The sequence below is a fragment of the Panthera onca genome, chromosome E1, assembly GCF_046562875.1.
Source record: "Panthera onca isolate mPanOnc1 chromosome E1, mPanOnc1 haplotype 2, whole genome shotgun sequence".
In the NCBI taxonomy this organism is placed as follows: domain Eukaryota; kingdom Metazoa; phylum Chordata; class Mammalia; order Carnivora; family Felidae; genus Panthera; species Panthera onca.
The window spans coordinates 15,325,900-15,341,786 of record NC_138352.1 but is presented as its reverse complement, the minus strand read 5'-3'; the positions used below and the strand labels follow the sequence as shown (position 1 = coordinate 15,341,786).

The window sequence follows — 15,887 nt, the reverse complement described above, 5'->3', positions numbered from 1 at the left end:
CTTTTTCTGTGCAGTTACGGTCATCCGATACATAGGTTCATTTATTTCTGAATCTTAGGGTCTTTTTTTCATCTTTTTTGATTGAATGCTATGTTTGGTTATACAAGATATTTATGGGCATCAAAAGTTGCAAGTTTAACACAAGACAGCCAGAAAGGATCACTCCCTCTTGGTCCGTTCCTACTCACCCCATAGAAAACCATCCTCTTTCAGTTCTGGGGTAGCCGTCCCGTGTTTCTTTTTGCAAAGATAAGCAAGTGCATGTATCGGAATGCTAAGGGACATGGGTGTAAATTCTTCTCCTCCTTCCTTCTCACCCAGCGGGTGGCACGGATGTCCCCTTGTGTGTTATTTTCACCGCAGCCCACATGACCCTGTTCGAGGACCAGTTTGACCTCCATACACCGCACCCAGAGTGTTGAGCGTCCCCAAGAGGATGTTGTAGGGGAGGTCACAAGCTGGACAGCCTAGGGAGGGGTCGGGGCATGAACTCCGGGCTGCATGGAGGGTGGGGGTTGGTTCTTCACTTGTAAAAGGACAGCGGCAGCAGCCCTGACTGCCGAGGAGAGGGGGCCAAGCCATAGAGCACATCACAGGCAGTGAGTGCCCCACAGTGGGCCTCCGCTGGCCCTGAGCCAGGCCACAAGACCAGGTTGGGGTCCTCGCCCCAGGCGGACAGAATCTCCTGGCCTGGCCCAACCCAAATGCTGAGGGAAGAGGAGAGCCATACAGGTTACCTTCCTGGGCATTGCAAATGGGGCCAAGGCTGTATTTTCCAGAGAAATGATGGCTCAAAGAAATGATGTGGTTTTATTAGGACCTCAGGTCATATGTTGTAGGTTACAAGCGCCTGGCTGGCCTGGGAAACAAAGCTCCTGTTACCTCTAGGAGCAAGTAGTTTTTAAGGGTTCACCTTGTGCTGGGCCCCTGGGGGAGGCCCTGCCCGGTGCCATACTTACAATTCAGCAAAATGCATTTAAAAGATACATATAAGGGCACCTGTGTGGCTCAGCCGATCAGATGTCCGACTCTTGGTTTCAACTCAGGTCATGATCTCACAGTTTGTGAGTTTGAGCCCGCATCAGGCTCTGCTTGGGGGCCGTGGAGCCTGCTTGGGATCCTCTCTCTCCCCCTCTCTCTGCCCCTTCTGTTCTCTCTCTCAATATAAATAAGTTAAAAAAAAAAAAAACTTTAAAAAATATATGTACATATGTGTGTGTGTTTACATGCACATACACACACGATCGTGGTTACATGGCATTTTTAACTTAACCAGCCTCATCTATTTTCCAACATAGATCTTTCTGGAAATTATCTGTGTTATCGTTAAGGCAGTGACTTCTCACTGCCAGAGAATGAAACAGTGACTCCGGGCGACCTCCACACTTACCACTCTGCTCTGAGTCATGAGGGTCCTGGGGCAGCTGTTTTCCTATCATCTGCCCCATCCCCCAGAAGACAGCCTAGGGACAGGGCTCAGGTGAGCCAACAGGGTCCCTGCCGCCCCCCCCCCCCCCCCCCCCGGGCATGGAGCAAGGTGGGTGGTCCCCAGGCACTAAGAACGTCACACACACACGCGCACACACACACACACACACGTGTTAGAATGATCAGAGTATTGATTTCATGAAACAGTTGAGTTTCTAAGTCGCCACCCTGCCGGCTGGCAAAGTGACATACTCAGCCCCAGTGCCCTCTTCTGAAATCTGGAGGGGCCCCAGCACTGTCCCTACCTACCCTCTCACGGGTTCTGAGCAGCGAATGCCGTGGGCTGGGAGGGCAGGGATCGCTGCCTCCCCGCTCCTTCTGGCCCCTGTCCTCCCTCCTCCGACAACGAGGACGACGCGGTAGCTAGACAGCTGTTCCCAGAATCTGCTTTGAATTAAAAAGTGGTGTGGCCCTTTAAGAGAAGCATCTGCCGCCCCCGCCCCCGCTGCCCCCTTTGATGTCGCTGGCGCTGAAAGGTTCCCAGTGATGAGATCTGAGGGTTTGTTTCTGCCTCCCTAGAGGCCACGTGCAGATCACAGGGTGGGAGGGAGGACGGGCCGAAGGTCACATGGCCCGGCCTCCCTGGCCTGCAGCCGCTATTGCAGCCGGCACTGGGGACCAGCAGGCTGCACGGATGGGGACCAGCTGGCCTGGAGCTCATTAGGGTGCAAAGAAGCCAGCAGCTGGCAGAGCCGAGGGGGAGCCGGCTCTGGCCCTCCCCATGGGGCCTGACCTCCCCAGGCCCCTCCTCACCTGTACGGCAGGGGTGGGGCACGTGCTGGCGCCCTGGGGACACCTGCGACACCCTGGGAAGCCCCATCTCCACAGATCTTCCAGAAGCACCTCCCATCCCCATCCCCTTCCTCCTGCCAGCTTTGGAGGGTGGCCGTTCCCAGGTGGGCCCTGACACTCCAGTTAGCCCAGGGGGCAGCCACAGGCCGGCGTCCGGGAGGGTCCTCCAGCCAGGACTGTCCACCAGGCAGCTGAGGCTTTGCAGGGAGGTGGGGGGGGGGGGGCAGGATGGGGGAGGGGCGCAGAGAGGCAATCAGGTCTTGCCAAATGACCGTGCATGGGACCCAAGGCCCTCAGGGGTTGAGTCTGGGGCCAGGAAAGCCTGCACTGGTCCTCTGTTCGCTGGGATGGGATGGGATGGGATGGGATGGGATGGGATGGGAGGCGGTCACAGGGGGCACTATGACGTAGCTTCCTCTCGCAGCCCTGGGGTCCCTCACCCCTACGTGAATGGGGCTCTAATTCCTGGGCTCTCTCAATCCCAGGATAAGGGATATATATATGGTCCCTTCTGCCAAGTGATCCCAAGGCTGCTCAGGGCAGGCCTGCGAATGGCCACCTGATTCTCAGGAGAGGACATGTCCCCGCATCGAGCCTAGAAGTGTCTGTAAAGGGCCTAGACCCACACACCCCCGCACCAGGCAAGCCGTTTTGCTAATCGAGGTCTGGGAGTATGAGGCCAGGGGGGATTTCCTGCTAATGAATGGGGGAGGGGGGACCCTGGGGGAACCCAAAAGAGGGTTCAGATTCTGTGACTGCAGGCTCTGGCCTTGAGGCCCCTTCCCTGGCTCAGAGCTGGAGATGGGCTCTTGCCTGGCCAGGGAGCAAGGCCTCCTCTCAGAGCAAGCCCCTGGGGGGAGCAGGATTGTGTGCCCTCTGGGGCCTCAGGGGCCAGCAGCTGGGGTGTGGAGCTGCCCAGGTGGTGGAGAGCGAGGCGAGGCGGCTGAGGCCGGCAGGCGGCATCTGGGCCCCAGACGGCAGGCAGGCCACAGCTGGAGCTCAGAGCAGCCCTCCTGCTATGCAAAGCCAGACTCAGGGCCCTCAAGGGGCCCCAGGAGGGAGCCAGCCGTGCGGTGTAGGGCGGTCCCACATCTGGGCAAGGGCGCCGGGTCCACAGCTGCCGCATGACCGGAGGTCCTGGAGGCCCGGCCCTCTGGCCGCGCTGTTGGTCTGAAAGGCCTCACACGGGGTTTCAGGTGGGACCCCCGCACCACGGACTGCCCTCCACCGCGCCCTCTTCCCTCTCCCTCAGTGGCTTCGGCCAGCCTGGGCCCTGAACCTGCCCCGGCTTGGGCCCTAGCTCTGTTTTTCCCAAAACGTTCATTCATTCTCTGCCTGCCGCTTCCCAGGAATTGGGCACATGTTCACACGCGGAACACAGCTCCCATCAGTTACCCGCGTACTCACCTGAGGTCTCCGGCTCCCTCCCCCACGTCTTCCTGCCCAGGCGGCAGCCCCTGCACCCCCAAACCGTGTCTGGGGGTACCCCTCCTAAAGAAAAGAAACCCCACTCCAGGTTCTCAGTTCCCCAGCTTCCTTGCAGCTGAGCATATGCCAGATCTGAGCTTAGCTGGAAGCACCTGCCCCCCTGAATGGGAGCCAGGAAGCCAAGAGGCAGGAATAAAGCAAAGTCTACTGCACGTGGCCGTGGGGAGAGGCCAGAGAAGGGCGAGCCCCACATCCAGCATCTGTGGCGTCCTTGGTCTGTGGGCCACCGCGGGAGGACGATTTGTTCCTGCTCCTCGTCCCCAAACCTAAGTTCCTACCCTCCAGACATTCCATGAGCCCTTGGTGCCATGACCTCAGTCTACGTTGGTCCCTCGGGGATGGCCACCACGCACGCCAAAGTAATAACCATCATATATCACATGCCCCCTGGCTTCTGCTGGTCCTGGCTCATTTCCTGTTCTCACGACCCTGGGAGGCACGTGCTGTTCTTGTCTCCACTTTACAGGTGAGAAACCTGGCAATACAAGACCCAGCCCCAGGCGGGGGGGGGGGGGGGGGGGGGGGCAGAGAGCAGGTGCTGGGGGTTCTGCTGCTCCGTCCCCCACCATGTGGGGCCCCTGGACGTCCACGTAGTGAGCAAGCTGGGGGGTGCACATCACATGTCCTGGGAGAATGTCCCACCTGGACACTCAGTCTACCTGGAGCACATCCTCAGTCACGTGGTGTCCTACGTCCAGCCTGGTGACCACCATGGGTCACACCCCTTGGAGCTATAGGGTTTGTTTGTTTGTTTGTTTGTTTGTTTGTTTGTTTTTCCCAGGTAAAATTCACATAACCTAAAACCAATCACTTTAAAGTATACAATTCCGCGGCATCGAGTTCACGCACAGGTGCAACTGCCACCTCGACCGATTTCAGAATATTTTCGTCACTCGTTCCCTCTTCCTCCACGTGCCCTGGCAACCAGCAGTCTGCTTTCTGGCTCTGTGGACTCGCCCATACCGGCCATTTCACACGAACGGAATCATAAAATATGTGGCCTTTTGTATCTGGCTTCTCTCACTGGGCTTCGCGTTGCTAAGATTCACTCATTACGAAGCACGTGTCAATGCTTCCTTTTTATGTCTGAATGGTATAGACCACGTTTTGTCCATCCGTTCACTTGTGGATGGACGTCCGGGTTTTCCACCTTTTGACGACTGTACGTACTGGTGCCACGGACGGTGCCATACAGGCTTTTGTTGGGACACCTGTTTTCAATTGTTTTGAGACTATACCTGGGCATGGGATGGCTAGATCACACGATAATTCCGTTTAACCCACCGAGGAGCCACCAAACCGTCTCCCGCAGCGGCTGCCCCATTTTACGTTCCCGCCAGCGGCGCACACACGTCCTCCATGCGTCCCCGGCCAATGCCTGTCCTTTCCCGTGTTTCTGACCGCGGCCCATCCTCCTGGCTGTGAGGCGGTATCTGACCCGTTGCTTCTCAGCCGAGGGTCTGCCCTCCTCCGTGGCCTCGGGGCCGGGTGCGTCTGCCTGGAAGCGGAGGCCCAGCGCTGGGCAGCCTGAAGGGCCGGCTGGCCTGGGAGGACCCGGCAGAGTGCAGGAGCTGCAAACTCTGAGCGCGGGAGTCTGGGGCGCAGAAGGTACAGCTGGCCCCTCGGGGGCCGGCAGGGAGAGGACAGAGTCAGTGTGTCACAGCCAACTGCCACGACAGGTCAGGGTCGCACGGAGCAGGAATGGCGAAGGCGGAGACACAGACAGACAGACGGGCAGGAACGTTCTGGGGAAAGCTTTTCACTTCTGCTAGTTATGTCGAATAAACCAAAACAAGAACTCATTTTGGTTCAACGTGCAGGCTAAAACGCATTACGGCAAACACCGGCGAGCACAACATTCATGCTCTCCCCTCGTCCCGGAATTTCATTGGCAATCACCACTGCCGTCCTGGCCGCCCACCGTGCTGAGCACTTTCACGCATGGGCTCCCATAATCCCACAAGAGAAGCTCTAATAGAGGTACGGTCATTACCCCACTTTAAAGAAGAGGAAACGGAGGCACAGAGAGAGGTCACAGGTCCTGCCCTGGATCTCCCAGCCAGGAAACGGCTCAGAGCCGGGTCAGTGTGGGGCACGACCCAACCCGATGATGCCACCCAGCTGGAAGCCGACCTTCCCCGCCTGGGACTTGGAGTAATGGGCTCCTAGAGGTAGGGGGCTCCCAGGCAGGTTGTCCCCAATACCTAGGTCAGCGGGGGCGGGAAGGTGGAATCCCTCTGGATGGAATCTGTGCGAAGCTACCACCTCTGGCCGGCCAGTCCCAAGCCTTTAAACTGACCCAACCACGTGGGGGTGGGACGGCCAGTGTGGATTTTTGAGTGAACAGAGCTCGCTCTCGGCACGTCTGTGAGCTTCTCTGAGCCTCAGTCCCCCTCATCTGGAAAATGGGTACACAGCTTCCCTGAAGGTGCCCGTGGGGAGGACCCGTGCTTATCACACAGCCTGCCCTCTCTTAGCTGAATGACTCCAGCCCAGGCCAACCTCTGGGGCCCCTAAGACTCATCTTAGGCTTTGAGGGTTCCATTACACGCCTCACATCCCTCGAGTGCCCCAACACCAGCTCTCAGGGGCCCTGTTTGGTCTTCCTGAGAGCCCAGCCAGAGCTGCCTGCTGTGTGTACAGCTCAGCACTCAGCCTCGGGCCTGGTGAGAAGGACAGAGAGCAGTGGGGCCAGCAGCAATCCAGGGGGGCTGGGGTGGGGTGGCAGCCTCTAATCTCCTGCCCCAGGAGGGGCTGCAGGTGCCTCCCGGGGGGGGGGGGTGTGAACACAGCCTCCCCGTTGCCCTGAATTAGGAGACGGACTCAGGAAGCCCCCCCGCAACCCAGTTCTGGACCCCTGTCCCCAAAGGCAAGGCCTGTTCCCTATCTTTAAAATGGGCATGATGGCATCCGCTGGACTGTAGATGGGAGGGGAAAGGAGAAAAGGTCTACTAAAGCAGTCCACAGCACTTTGTGGGTGTGGAGGGTGAAGAAACGTTTTTTTTTCTCCCCACCCACCCGTAGAAGCCTCCTAAGCAAACACCTGCCCCCCCCACACACACCCCGTTTTGATTTCTGAGAAAGAATCTCCTTCTGTCTTCGGTGAGGTGCGCTGGGAAGGTGAGGTGATGGGCCAGACAGACTGGGCCGCATGGGGGGGGGGGGTCACTGAGGGGAGACCGAGCCGGCGGCTCATCGATCCTCGCCCCTTCCCCTCCCCATCTCCCAGTGGCGGCTGGGGCACGGAAAGGTTCTTGGGGGTCCTCGCGTGGAGCACTCAGCCAGGGCTCACGCAGGGAGGATCCAGGACCCCACCCCGAGGCCCGCCGACCTCGGTAAGTGGCAGCGCCCCTTCTGGCCCCACTGCCTCCCAGGGCCGCCCAGAATCCGTCCATCCGGGCGCAGGATCGGGCGACTCCCCCGTGGCGCCGTGCCGGGACGCCCGGTGCCTCCCCGCAGGTCGCCGAGGGCGCCGGGGCCCCGCGCCACACCTGTCCGCTCCTCCTGGAGGCCCCGGCGCCGCTGCTGCCGGCCCCTCGGCGCGGGGCCCTGTGTCCGCCGTCGCTTTGATCCCGGGGGCCCCGCTGGATAAAAGTCCCGGGCGGCTCCGCGCCAGCGCCAGAGGGGGAGCGCAGCCGAGCCGGCGTCCCAGCGGGCTGGCGCAGGGCGAGCGACGCCGAGGAGCCGGGGCCGCGGGGCCGGCCGCGGTGAGCGCGGGGCTCGGGCGCGTTCGGGACGGGCGGTGGGAGGGGGTGGGGGTGGGGGTGGGGTGCGGACCGGGGCCCCGGTCGCCCGCCGGCGGCTCCGGGCCTGGGCAGCAGGGTGAGGGGGGACCCCGGCGGCTCAGGTGAGCGCGCCCGCCCTGCGCCCCCAGGCCCGTCGGGCCCGGCCCCTGCGCGGCAGGCGGAGTCCCGGCGCGGAAAAGCCCCGCTCCTGCCCGTGGCGTCCCCCCTCCCCTCGGCCCCCGCCGCCCCTTCCAGCCTCCCCGGGGCGGGGGTGGGGGTGGGGGCGGCGGCGGCGGCGCCGGGCCGGCCGCGGGGGGAATGGAGCTGCCGGGGACCGCGGGGGCCGCGCTGCCCCCCACGGAGCCGGGCCGGGAGCGCCTCCGGCGGCCGCGGCGGGGTAGGCCAGGCCCCTCCGTCAGGCTTGCGGTTTGGGAAGAAAAGGCGATGCCTCCGCCAAGAAAAGAGCGAGCGCGGCCCCCTCCCCCTCCGCCGAGCCGGGCGGCGGCGGCGGCGGCACATCTAACGCGCGGGCACCCGGGCCGCCGCGGCCCCCGCAAACTACGCCCAGGCTCGGCCCCCGCCGCTCATTGGCGCGGGCCGGAGCCAGCGCACCCAGACCCTGCGCTGCCCTCGCCGGCCGCGCGCGGAGCCCGAGCAGCCCAGGCCGACGGCGCCCGGCCCCCCGAGCCTCGACGCCGAGCCGCCCGCGCTTCCTCCGCCGGGCCCGGCGCGGGCAGCCGGTCGGGCGAGCAGGCGCGGCCGGCGCCCCGCGGCCCCGGCGCCCCCGGCCCGGCGCCCCCACCCCCGCCGCCGCCGCCTCAAGGCCGCCCGCTCTCCGCAGGTGGCCGCGGGCCCGAGCGGCGCGGCCATGGGCCGAGGGGTGCGCGTGCTGCTGCTGCTGCTGGGCCTGCTGCACTGGGCCGGGGGCGGCGAGGGCAGGAAGACCTGGCGGCGCCGCGGCCAGCAGCCGCCCCCGCCGCCCTCCCCGCCTCGTGCCGAGGCGGCACCCGCGGCCGGGCAGCCGGTGGAGAGCTTCCCGCTGGACTTCACCGCCGTGGAGGGCAACATGGACAGCTTCATGGCGCAGGTCAAAAGCCTGGCCCAGTCCCTGTACCCCTGCTCGGCTCAGCAGCTCAACGAGGACCTGCGCCTGCACCTCCTGCTCAACACGTCGGTGACCTGCAACGACGGCAGCCCCGCCGGGTAAGGCCTGCGCCCGCCCGCCCGCCCGCCCCGACCGGCGCGCCCCTGCAGGCCGCCCCGCCGGGCTCGGCCGCCATCCGCCTCCGTGCCCCCCTCGGACGCACGGAGTCTCGGCGCTGGTCGCCCGCCCCCCCTCCTCGGGGTGGGGGGTAAGAGGGCTCCCGTCGGGCTCGCAGAGGAGCTGGCCCTGCGGAGGACCCGGGGCGGGCACCCGCAGCGGGGGTGGGGTGGGGTGGGGTGGGGTGGGGTGGGGGCAGCGCTCGGAGAGCTGGCCTCTGGCCAGGCCGGGCACTGACCCCTCGGCCACCGGTGCCCTGCCCCGCTGCTCGCGTCCTTCGGTCTCTGGGCGGGGAGATGACCCTGGCTCCAGCAGCAGGAGGCGACGCAGCGGGACGGGGAGAGTCCTGCGGTACCCCACCCCCACCCCAGCTCCACAGCGACCCTGTCCGCCCCCTGCTGCTGCCGGGACTACCTGAGATCCCAGCCAGCCAGAGGGACGGGGAAGGGGCGCAGGTGGGACCGAAGGACCTGGGCTGCGGCATTCACCCCTGTCCAGCCCCGATGTATACGAAGGAAGGATGTGAGGCTGAGGGTTGAGGAGGGGTCGGGGCCCCCACACCCTCAGCTAAGTCGACAGCCCGAGGACCGGACGTTAGGTCGGGCCTCGGTGGTACTCGCGCCCTTCCACGCCTTCCTGGCGGTCCCAGGGCCCCCGCCCCACGTGCACGCTCCTCTAGAGAGGGTGCTTTTCGGTCTCCAAGCACCACTGCGGGTCCCGGGAGATCCCGAGCCCAGCAAGACCGCCCCCACCCCTCCCCGCGCCCCGCCGCCGGCGCCGAGGTTACAGCGGGTCCCGCGCGGGGCGGGCCGTGGGGATTTTCCACGGACCACACAGCCCCTCGAGGCCCTTCCCGCCCCACGAGCGCCACCTCCCGGGACCCGCCACCGCTGGCGGGGCCGCGCGCGCTCCGCGGGGCCTGGCCGCTGGCGCCCCCGTGCGGCCGGCGCGTGCGCCGGGCGACAGGTGGAACGACCCTTTCCTCCCCAGAGCTGGGTCCTTGCGGGCCCCAGCTGACCACCCGCTCCGCCCGTCCCCCTCCCCCTCCTTGCAGCTACTACCTGAAGGAATCCAAGGGCAGTCGGCGGTGGCTCCTTTTTCTGGAAGGTGCGTCCCCGGAGCCGAGGCGGCGAGGAGGGCGGAGGCCCCTGGGCGTGCGGGCCCTGACATGGTGGCTGTGCCCGCAGGTGGCTGGTACTGCTTCAACCGGGAGAACTGCGACTCCCGCTATGACACCATGCGGCGCCTCATGAGCTCCAGAGACTGGCCGCGCACCCGCACAGGTCAGCAAGTCGCCGATCCCCCCCTCACCCCACCCCCCACCCCAGCTCCCGCCTGAGGGGTAGGGCAGGGTAGGGTAGGGCTGACAGTTCCAAGTTCTGGAAGAACCCTTGCCCTCCTCACTCCCTAGAGCCCTAGGAAAGCCCCCACCGCGCCCACCCCCCAGTTCTCCCACCCTCCTAAGGTCAGGGGGCACCCACCTATCATCCTTCACTCTGTTCCACAGGTAATCTCCAGAGGCGGGGGGAGGGGGCTTACTATGGCTGCTTCTACACCCCTCATCCCTAGGTCACAGCAGCCAGTGCTGGGTGGTGGAGGTCGGGGGTCACGTCCAGATGGCTAGTCTGGCCTACCTCCCTTGTCGTGGCCAAGTAGGATCCCCCACCCCCCACACATTCCCGTAGCTCCCATCCCCACACACCCCTTCCCAACAGAAAGACCCACTGCCTCTGCCCTCCGACACCACAGGCACAGGGATCCTGTCCTCCCAGCCAGAGGAAAACCCCCACTGGTGGAATGCCAACATGGTGTAAGAGGGAGCAGAAGGGTCCTTCCCTGGGGGGAGGTCCTTCTGGGAGGGGTTCTTTCTTGGCGAGTCCCATGGGGGGTGTTCCTCCCTGGGGAGGGTCTTTCCTGGGGGGGGGGGGTCCTTCCTGGGGGCGGGTCCCACCTGGAGGGTCCTTCCTGGGGAGATTCTCCCTGAGGGTTCCTACCTATGAGGGATTCCTGTCCTTGGGTGGGGGGGGGGGGTTCTTTCCAGGGGAGTCCCATGGGGGGTGTTCCTCCCTGGGGAGGGTCCTTCCTTTTGTGGGGAGTCCTTCCCAGGAGGTCCTGTCCTTGGGAGGATCTTGTCCTCCGAGAGGTTTTTCCCAGGCGGTCCTGTCCTCGGGACCCTTCCTGGGGAGGGGTCCTTCCTGAGGGCCTTGGGCAGCAGAGGACTATGGCAAACTCACACCGTCCGTTGTCACAGCTTCATCCCCTACTGCTCCAGCGATGTCTGGAGTGGAGCTTCATCCAAGTCTGAGAAGAGTGAGTCCCTTGCTGTAACTTCTGTTCTCTGCCCCGAAGGACACGGCAGGAAGGACAGGGCCCCTGTTTTGTAACTCCTTCTAATCCTCTGACCGTGTGTCCCGGGATGCCTGCCCCAAGCACCCACTGCCTGTTGTCCAGGGCTGGCTTGGCCCCTTCGGAGGTCCTCACTCCTGCGTGTCCCCTGGGGAGGGAGGGGCCCCATCTCTCACGCACCTGACAACCTCCCTTCAGTTCACCTCAGCCCCTGACCCTATCCCCCGGAAGGACCTCCAGACCCCCAGCTAGAATTCTTCCTCCTTCCAACCTGGCGCTGGGAGGCCTTGCTCCTGTCCGGGCCCCCCGTTGAAGCCACGGTCCTCCTCCTTGCAGACGAGTATGCCTTCATGGGTGCCCTCATCATCCAGGAGGTGGTCCGAGAGCTCTTGGGCAAAGGGCTGAGCGGGGCCAAGGTGCTGCTGCTGGCAGGGAGCAGGTGGGCCAGGCAGGGCGGGGGCCTGTGTGTGCAGGGGGTGTGGCGGGATTAGAGGTGTGGAGGGCAAGGAGGGGCCGCGCCTTGGGCTCCAGGGAGCTCACGCCTCCCCAGGCCTGGGAGGGCACCTAGGAGGGTCTGTGTTACTGGAGCGTCGCAGGGGTTCCGCTCCACAGTGCTGTGTAGCTGGAAGCTTTCCGGAGGATGCTTCTGGACTCCGAGGTTGCTGGATGCCAGGGAAGCCTTGGATGACGGTAGCCTAGGTAGTCGGTTAGGGGCTAGCTGTGGACCGGTGTACCTTCTCCAAGGCCTCGGGTCCCTGCAAGCGGGATCACGCCTGGTGGCTGCACCCCTGCAGGCATGCAGGGCCCCGAGGACATCGGTAGAATACCTGAGGGGGTCGGAGGCCACATGTTTTGTCTTCGTTTTCAGATAAGGAAACCGAGTCAGAGACAGAGGAAGGGAGAGAGGAGGGGGAGGAAGCGGGTGACCTGCCACTTAGCTCAGTGTCGGGAGCTCTGCCAGCCCCTCCTGTGCCTCCGTGACCCCCAAAGGCCTGTGGGTCTTGCACACGAACATGGAACACGGAGCGTGTTGGCAGCTGGGAAGCATCAGGATCCCGGCCCCTTCTCGGGCCTAGGCTGGGGCAGGGCGGGCTCGGGGGAGGCGAGCGCCCCACCGCGGCCACCCGGCCTCACGTACTGCCTCCTCCCCAGCGCGGGGGGCACGGGGGTGCTGCTGAACGTGGACCGCGTGGCCGAGCAGCTGGAGGAGCTGGGCTACCCGGCCATCCAGGTGCGGGGCCTGGCTGATTCGGGCTGGTTCCTGGACAACAAGCAGTACCGCCGAACCGACTGCGTCGACACCGTCACGTGCGCGCCCACGGAGGCCATACGCCGCGGCATCAGGTGCCAGACCCCGGGGTGCCTCCTGGGCTCGCCGGCTCGGGGGCGGAGGGCCTGGGGCTGGGCTTGCGGGGGGGGGGGGGGGGGGGGAGGTGCCGGGGCGGGGCGGGGCGGGGCGGGGCTGCCTGACCCCCAGCCCTGGCGCAGGTACTGGAACGGGGTGGTCCCGGAGCGCTGTCGGCACCAGTTCAAGGACGGCGAGGAGTGGAACTGCTTCTTTGGCTACAAAGTCTACCCGACCCTGCGCTGTGAGGGGCCGGCTGCGGGCGGGACTCGCGGGGCAGGGTGGGGAGCAGGGGGTGTGGGTCTAGGCTTCCTCCAGCCTGGAGTCTAGAGCTGGGTGCAGAGACCGCAGGCCACCCACATGGGGGCGGGGGAACTGAGCCGTCCAGGTTTGCCTGGGACTTGCCTGGTCTCAGCACTGAAAGTGCACTCGGTCCCAGGCCGACCAGGACAGTGGGTCACCCTGTCCACAGTCACAGTTAGGAATGTGCTTGGCAGCTGAATCCTAGTGCCGCCCTCGGTGGGCCTCGGCCGTCCCTCCTCAGTCCCCCACTTGAAGGGACACCACCACCAAGTTGTGGTCACAGTGCACACCCTGGGAGCCAGGCCAAGGTTGGTGGGGGAGGTAACAAGGTACTTCTTCAGACAAGCACACTGTGAGGGGGCCGGTAGCCAGCACTCCAAGGGCCCGTGAGCCTGCTGTGGAGCTGGCTGGACCTCAGCGGCCCTTAGCCCGGGGTGGAGGGTAGAGTGTCGAGGCAAGGCCCAGCTGAGCTGTGCCCCCCAGGCCCCGTGTTCGTGGTGCAGTGGCTGTTTGATGAGGCCCAGCTGACTGTGGACAACGTGCATCTCACGGGACAGCCGGTGCAGGAGGGCCAGTGGCTGTACATCCAGAACCTGGGCCGCGAGCTTCGAAACACGCTCAAGGATGTGCCGTGAGTGTCCTGCCCACCCCACCCCACCCCACTCCCGCCCCTCTAGGTAGGCGGTAAACCATTTGACGTAAAGATAGCGGCCTCACAGATGGCAAAACAGGAAGCGGCCTTGCGAGCAGGGGTATTGCCCGGTGCTGAACAGAAATGAGCTTCTGACCCATGAAAAGACGTGGAGGAAACGTAAACGCACGTAACCAAGAGAAGGAAGCCAGTCCGAGAAAGGCCACATAACGTATGATTCCAACTCTGTGACATCCCAGAAAAGGCAGAACTGCGGGGTCCGTAAAAAGCTCATTCGGTACCAAGGACGGAGTTGGGAAAAGGGGGAGGGATGCACAGACACAGGGGATTCCTAGGACAGTGAGACTACTCGGTGTGAGACCGTGATATGGACACACGTCAGCATCCGTTTGTGCAAACCCTTACGATGTCCAGCACGAGAGTGCACCGTGGCTCTGGACTCTGGCGATAGCTGTGTGTCACTGAAGGTTCGTCAGTTGTGACGGACACGCCATCTGGTGGGGGATGCCGATAATGGGGGAGGCTGTAGGTGTGGGGGCAGGGGGTGTGTGAGAAATCTCCATACCTTCCACTCAATTTTAATGTGAACCTAGAGGGGCGCCTGGGTGGCTCGGTCGGTTAAGCGTCCGACTTCAGCTCAGGTCACGATCTCGCGGTCCGTGGGTTCGAGCCCCGCGTCGGGCTCTGGGCTGACGGCTCAGAGCCAGGAGCCTGCTTCGGATTCTGTGTCTCCCTCTCTCTGCCCCTCCCCCGTTCATGCTCTGTCTCTCTCTGTCTCAAAAATAAATAAACGTTAAAAAAAAAAATTTAATGTGAATCTAGAGATGAAGCCTATTAAACAAACGAACAAAGCAAAATATTCACCTGTCCGGGTCAGCATCCCACCATGGCCCAGGGGCCGTGCCTGGAAGGGGTGAACTTTGTGCCGGGTTTGGAGGCAGAAAGAGACAAGGGTTTGTAGGGGAGCCCATGGGTCGGTGGGGACAAGGCCTGGTCCAGAGCAGTAGGTACAGGAAGGAGGTGGGAGCCAGAGAGAGGTGCCCAGGGGGGTGGGCTGGAGCGTCAGGACCTGCGGGCACCGGGGTGGGAAGATGCTGGAGGTGCTCTCTGTGAGCTGACCGTCTGCTCCCCAACAGGGCCAGCTTCGCCCCCGCCTGCCTCTCCCACGAGATCATCATCCGAAGGTCAGTGTCCCCATGCCCTGGATAAGATCGCATCCCTGGCTCTCGCTCCAAACGTCCACAGCCCCACCCCCCCACCTGGCCGCCACCTGCCTTCTCTGGCTCTGCATGAAGGGCTTCCGTCTCGGGCTTCCGATGCCGCTTACACAACCGGCTGTGTGGCAAGAATTCAGAGTCAGCCCGCCTCCGGTGGTAGCAATGCCGAGCGAGCCCCACCTGGATTTCTGTCTGCAGCCACTGGACGGACGTCCAGGTGAAGGGGACCTCGCTGCCGCGGGCGCTGCACTGCTGGGACAGAAGCCTGCACGACAGCCACAAGGCCGGCAAAGCCCCCCTGAAGGGCTGCCCCGTCCACCTGGTGGACAGCTGCCCCTGGCCCCACTGCAACCCCTCCTGCCCCACCATCCGGGACCAGTTCACGGGGCAGGAGATGAACGTGGCCCAGTTCCTCATGCACATGGGCTTTGACGTGCAGACCGTGGCGCAGCAGCAGGGCCTGGAGCCCAGTAAACTGCTGGGGATGCTGAGCAGCGGCAGCTAGGGGTCCCGCCCCGGGAGCTGGCACTGAGGGCCGGCCGCCGCCACGGGCTCCCCACCCCAGGGCCACCTGCCTGGCCTCTCCTGCCCCTCCTAGGACAGACAGGGCCCTGGCCATCCTCCCAGCAGCCTTCGCTGCCCCTCTACCACTGCCTTGGGAGGGGGGGGACCCAGCCAGGGGAGACCGTGGACCTGCCCTCCAGCCCCAGCCCTGCCTCCCGCCTGCCCTCGCTGGGGAGCCCGAGGCGCCGGGTTCCAGCCCGCTGGCCCAGCCCCAGCCTCAGCCTCTCCTGGCCTTTTGTATTATTTTATAAAATGACTTTTTTATTACTTTAATTTTTTAAAAAAGGAAAATAAGAAATATATGATTAATGATATTGTTTTGTAACATATTTTTTTTAAATAATGAAAAAAAAGATAACAAAAGAGCCTCCCCCTGCAGGCGTGTTTATTTGAATGGGCACTTTGCCCGTTTCACACCCCCTCCCCCATCCCCAGGGCAGCAGGGATACTGGGGGCGGGGGCCATAGGGAGCCCTGACCTCTGACCCCTTCGTGGGGGGCACGGACCCCACCTCGTGTCCTGTTCGTCCACTCAGCAAATACCAGTCACGGGCACAGCACAGGTGAGACTCCAACATGGCAATCACAGCTCCCATGTCTCTGTTTTCCCGTCCGGGGACGTTCACACGGCGCGCACCGAGGCCACTCAGAGTGCTTGGCGGGGCACCTGCCCCTTAGGCAACACACCACCCCCAGCAATCTCATTT

At 63.6% G+C, this 15,887-nt stretch overlaps 1 protein-coding gene across 2 annotated transcripts; it reads left to right on the top strand.

The window, feature by feature from the left end:
- Positions 1 to 6,995: 6,995 nt before the first annotated feature.
- On the top strand, positions 6,996 to 15,490 carry NOTUM (notum, palmitoleoyl-protein carboxylesterase). Of its 2 annotated transcripts, none has more exons than XM_078437989.1 (12): positions 6,996 to 7,103; positions 8,335 to 8,696; positions 9,809 to 9,861; positions 9,942 to 10,037; positions 10,504 to 10,564; positions 11,006 to 11,064; positions 11,437 to 11,539; positions 12,253 to 12,444; positions 12,589 to 12,689; positions 13,232 to 13,379; positions 14,537 to 14,584; positions 14,816 to 15,490. In XM_078437989.1, exons 2-12 carry the CDS (start codon positions 8,362 to 8,364, stop codon positions 15,120 to 15,122), a joined length of 1,503 nt encoding a protein of 500 aa, XP_078294115.1. In that variant the 5' UTR covers positions 6,996 to 7,103; positions 8,335 to 8,361; the 3' UTR covers positions 15,123 to 15,490. The 2 variants fall into 2 exon arrangements, with proteins under 2 accessions (XP_078294115.1, XP_078294116.1); XM_078437990.2 differs by lacking the exon at positions 6,996 to 7,103 and adding an exon at positions 7,167 to 7,475.
- Positions 15,491 to 15,887: the final 397 nt, after the last annotated feature.

Coding starts and splice junctions, on each gene's coding strand:
- NOTUM (XM_078437989.1), top strand. CDS start 8,362: ATGGGCCGAGGGGTGCGCGTGCTGCTGCTGCTGCTGGGCCTGCTGCAC. Junction 11,540..12,252: donor CTGCTGCTGGCAGGGAGCAG/GTGGGCCAGGCA, acceptor CCTCCTCCCCAG/CGCGGGGGGCACGGGGGTGC. Junction 13,380..14,536: donor AACACGCTCAAGGATGTGCC/GTGAGTGTCCTG, acceptor GCTCCCCAACAG/GGCCAGCTTCGCCCCCGCCT.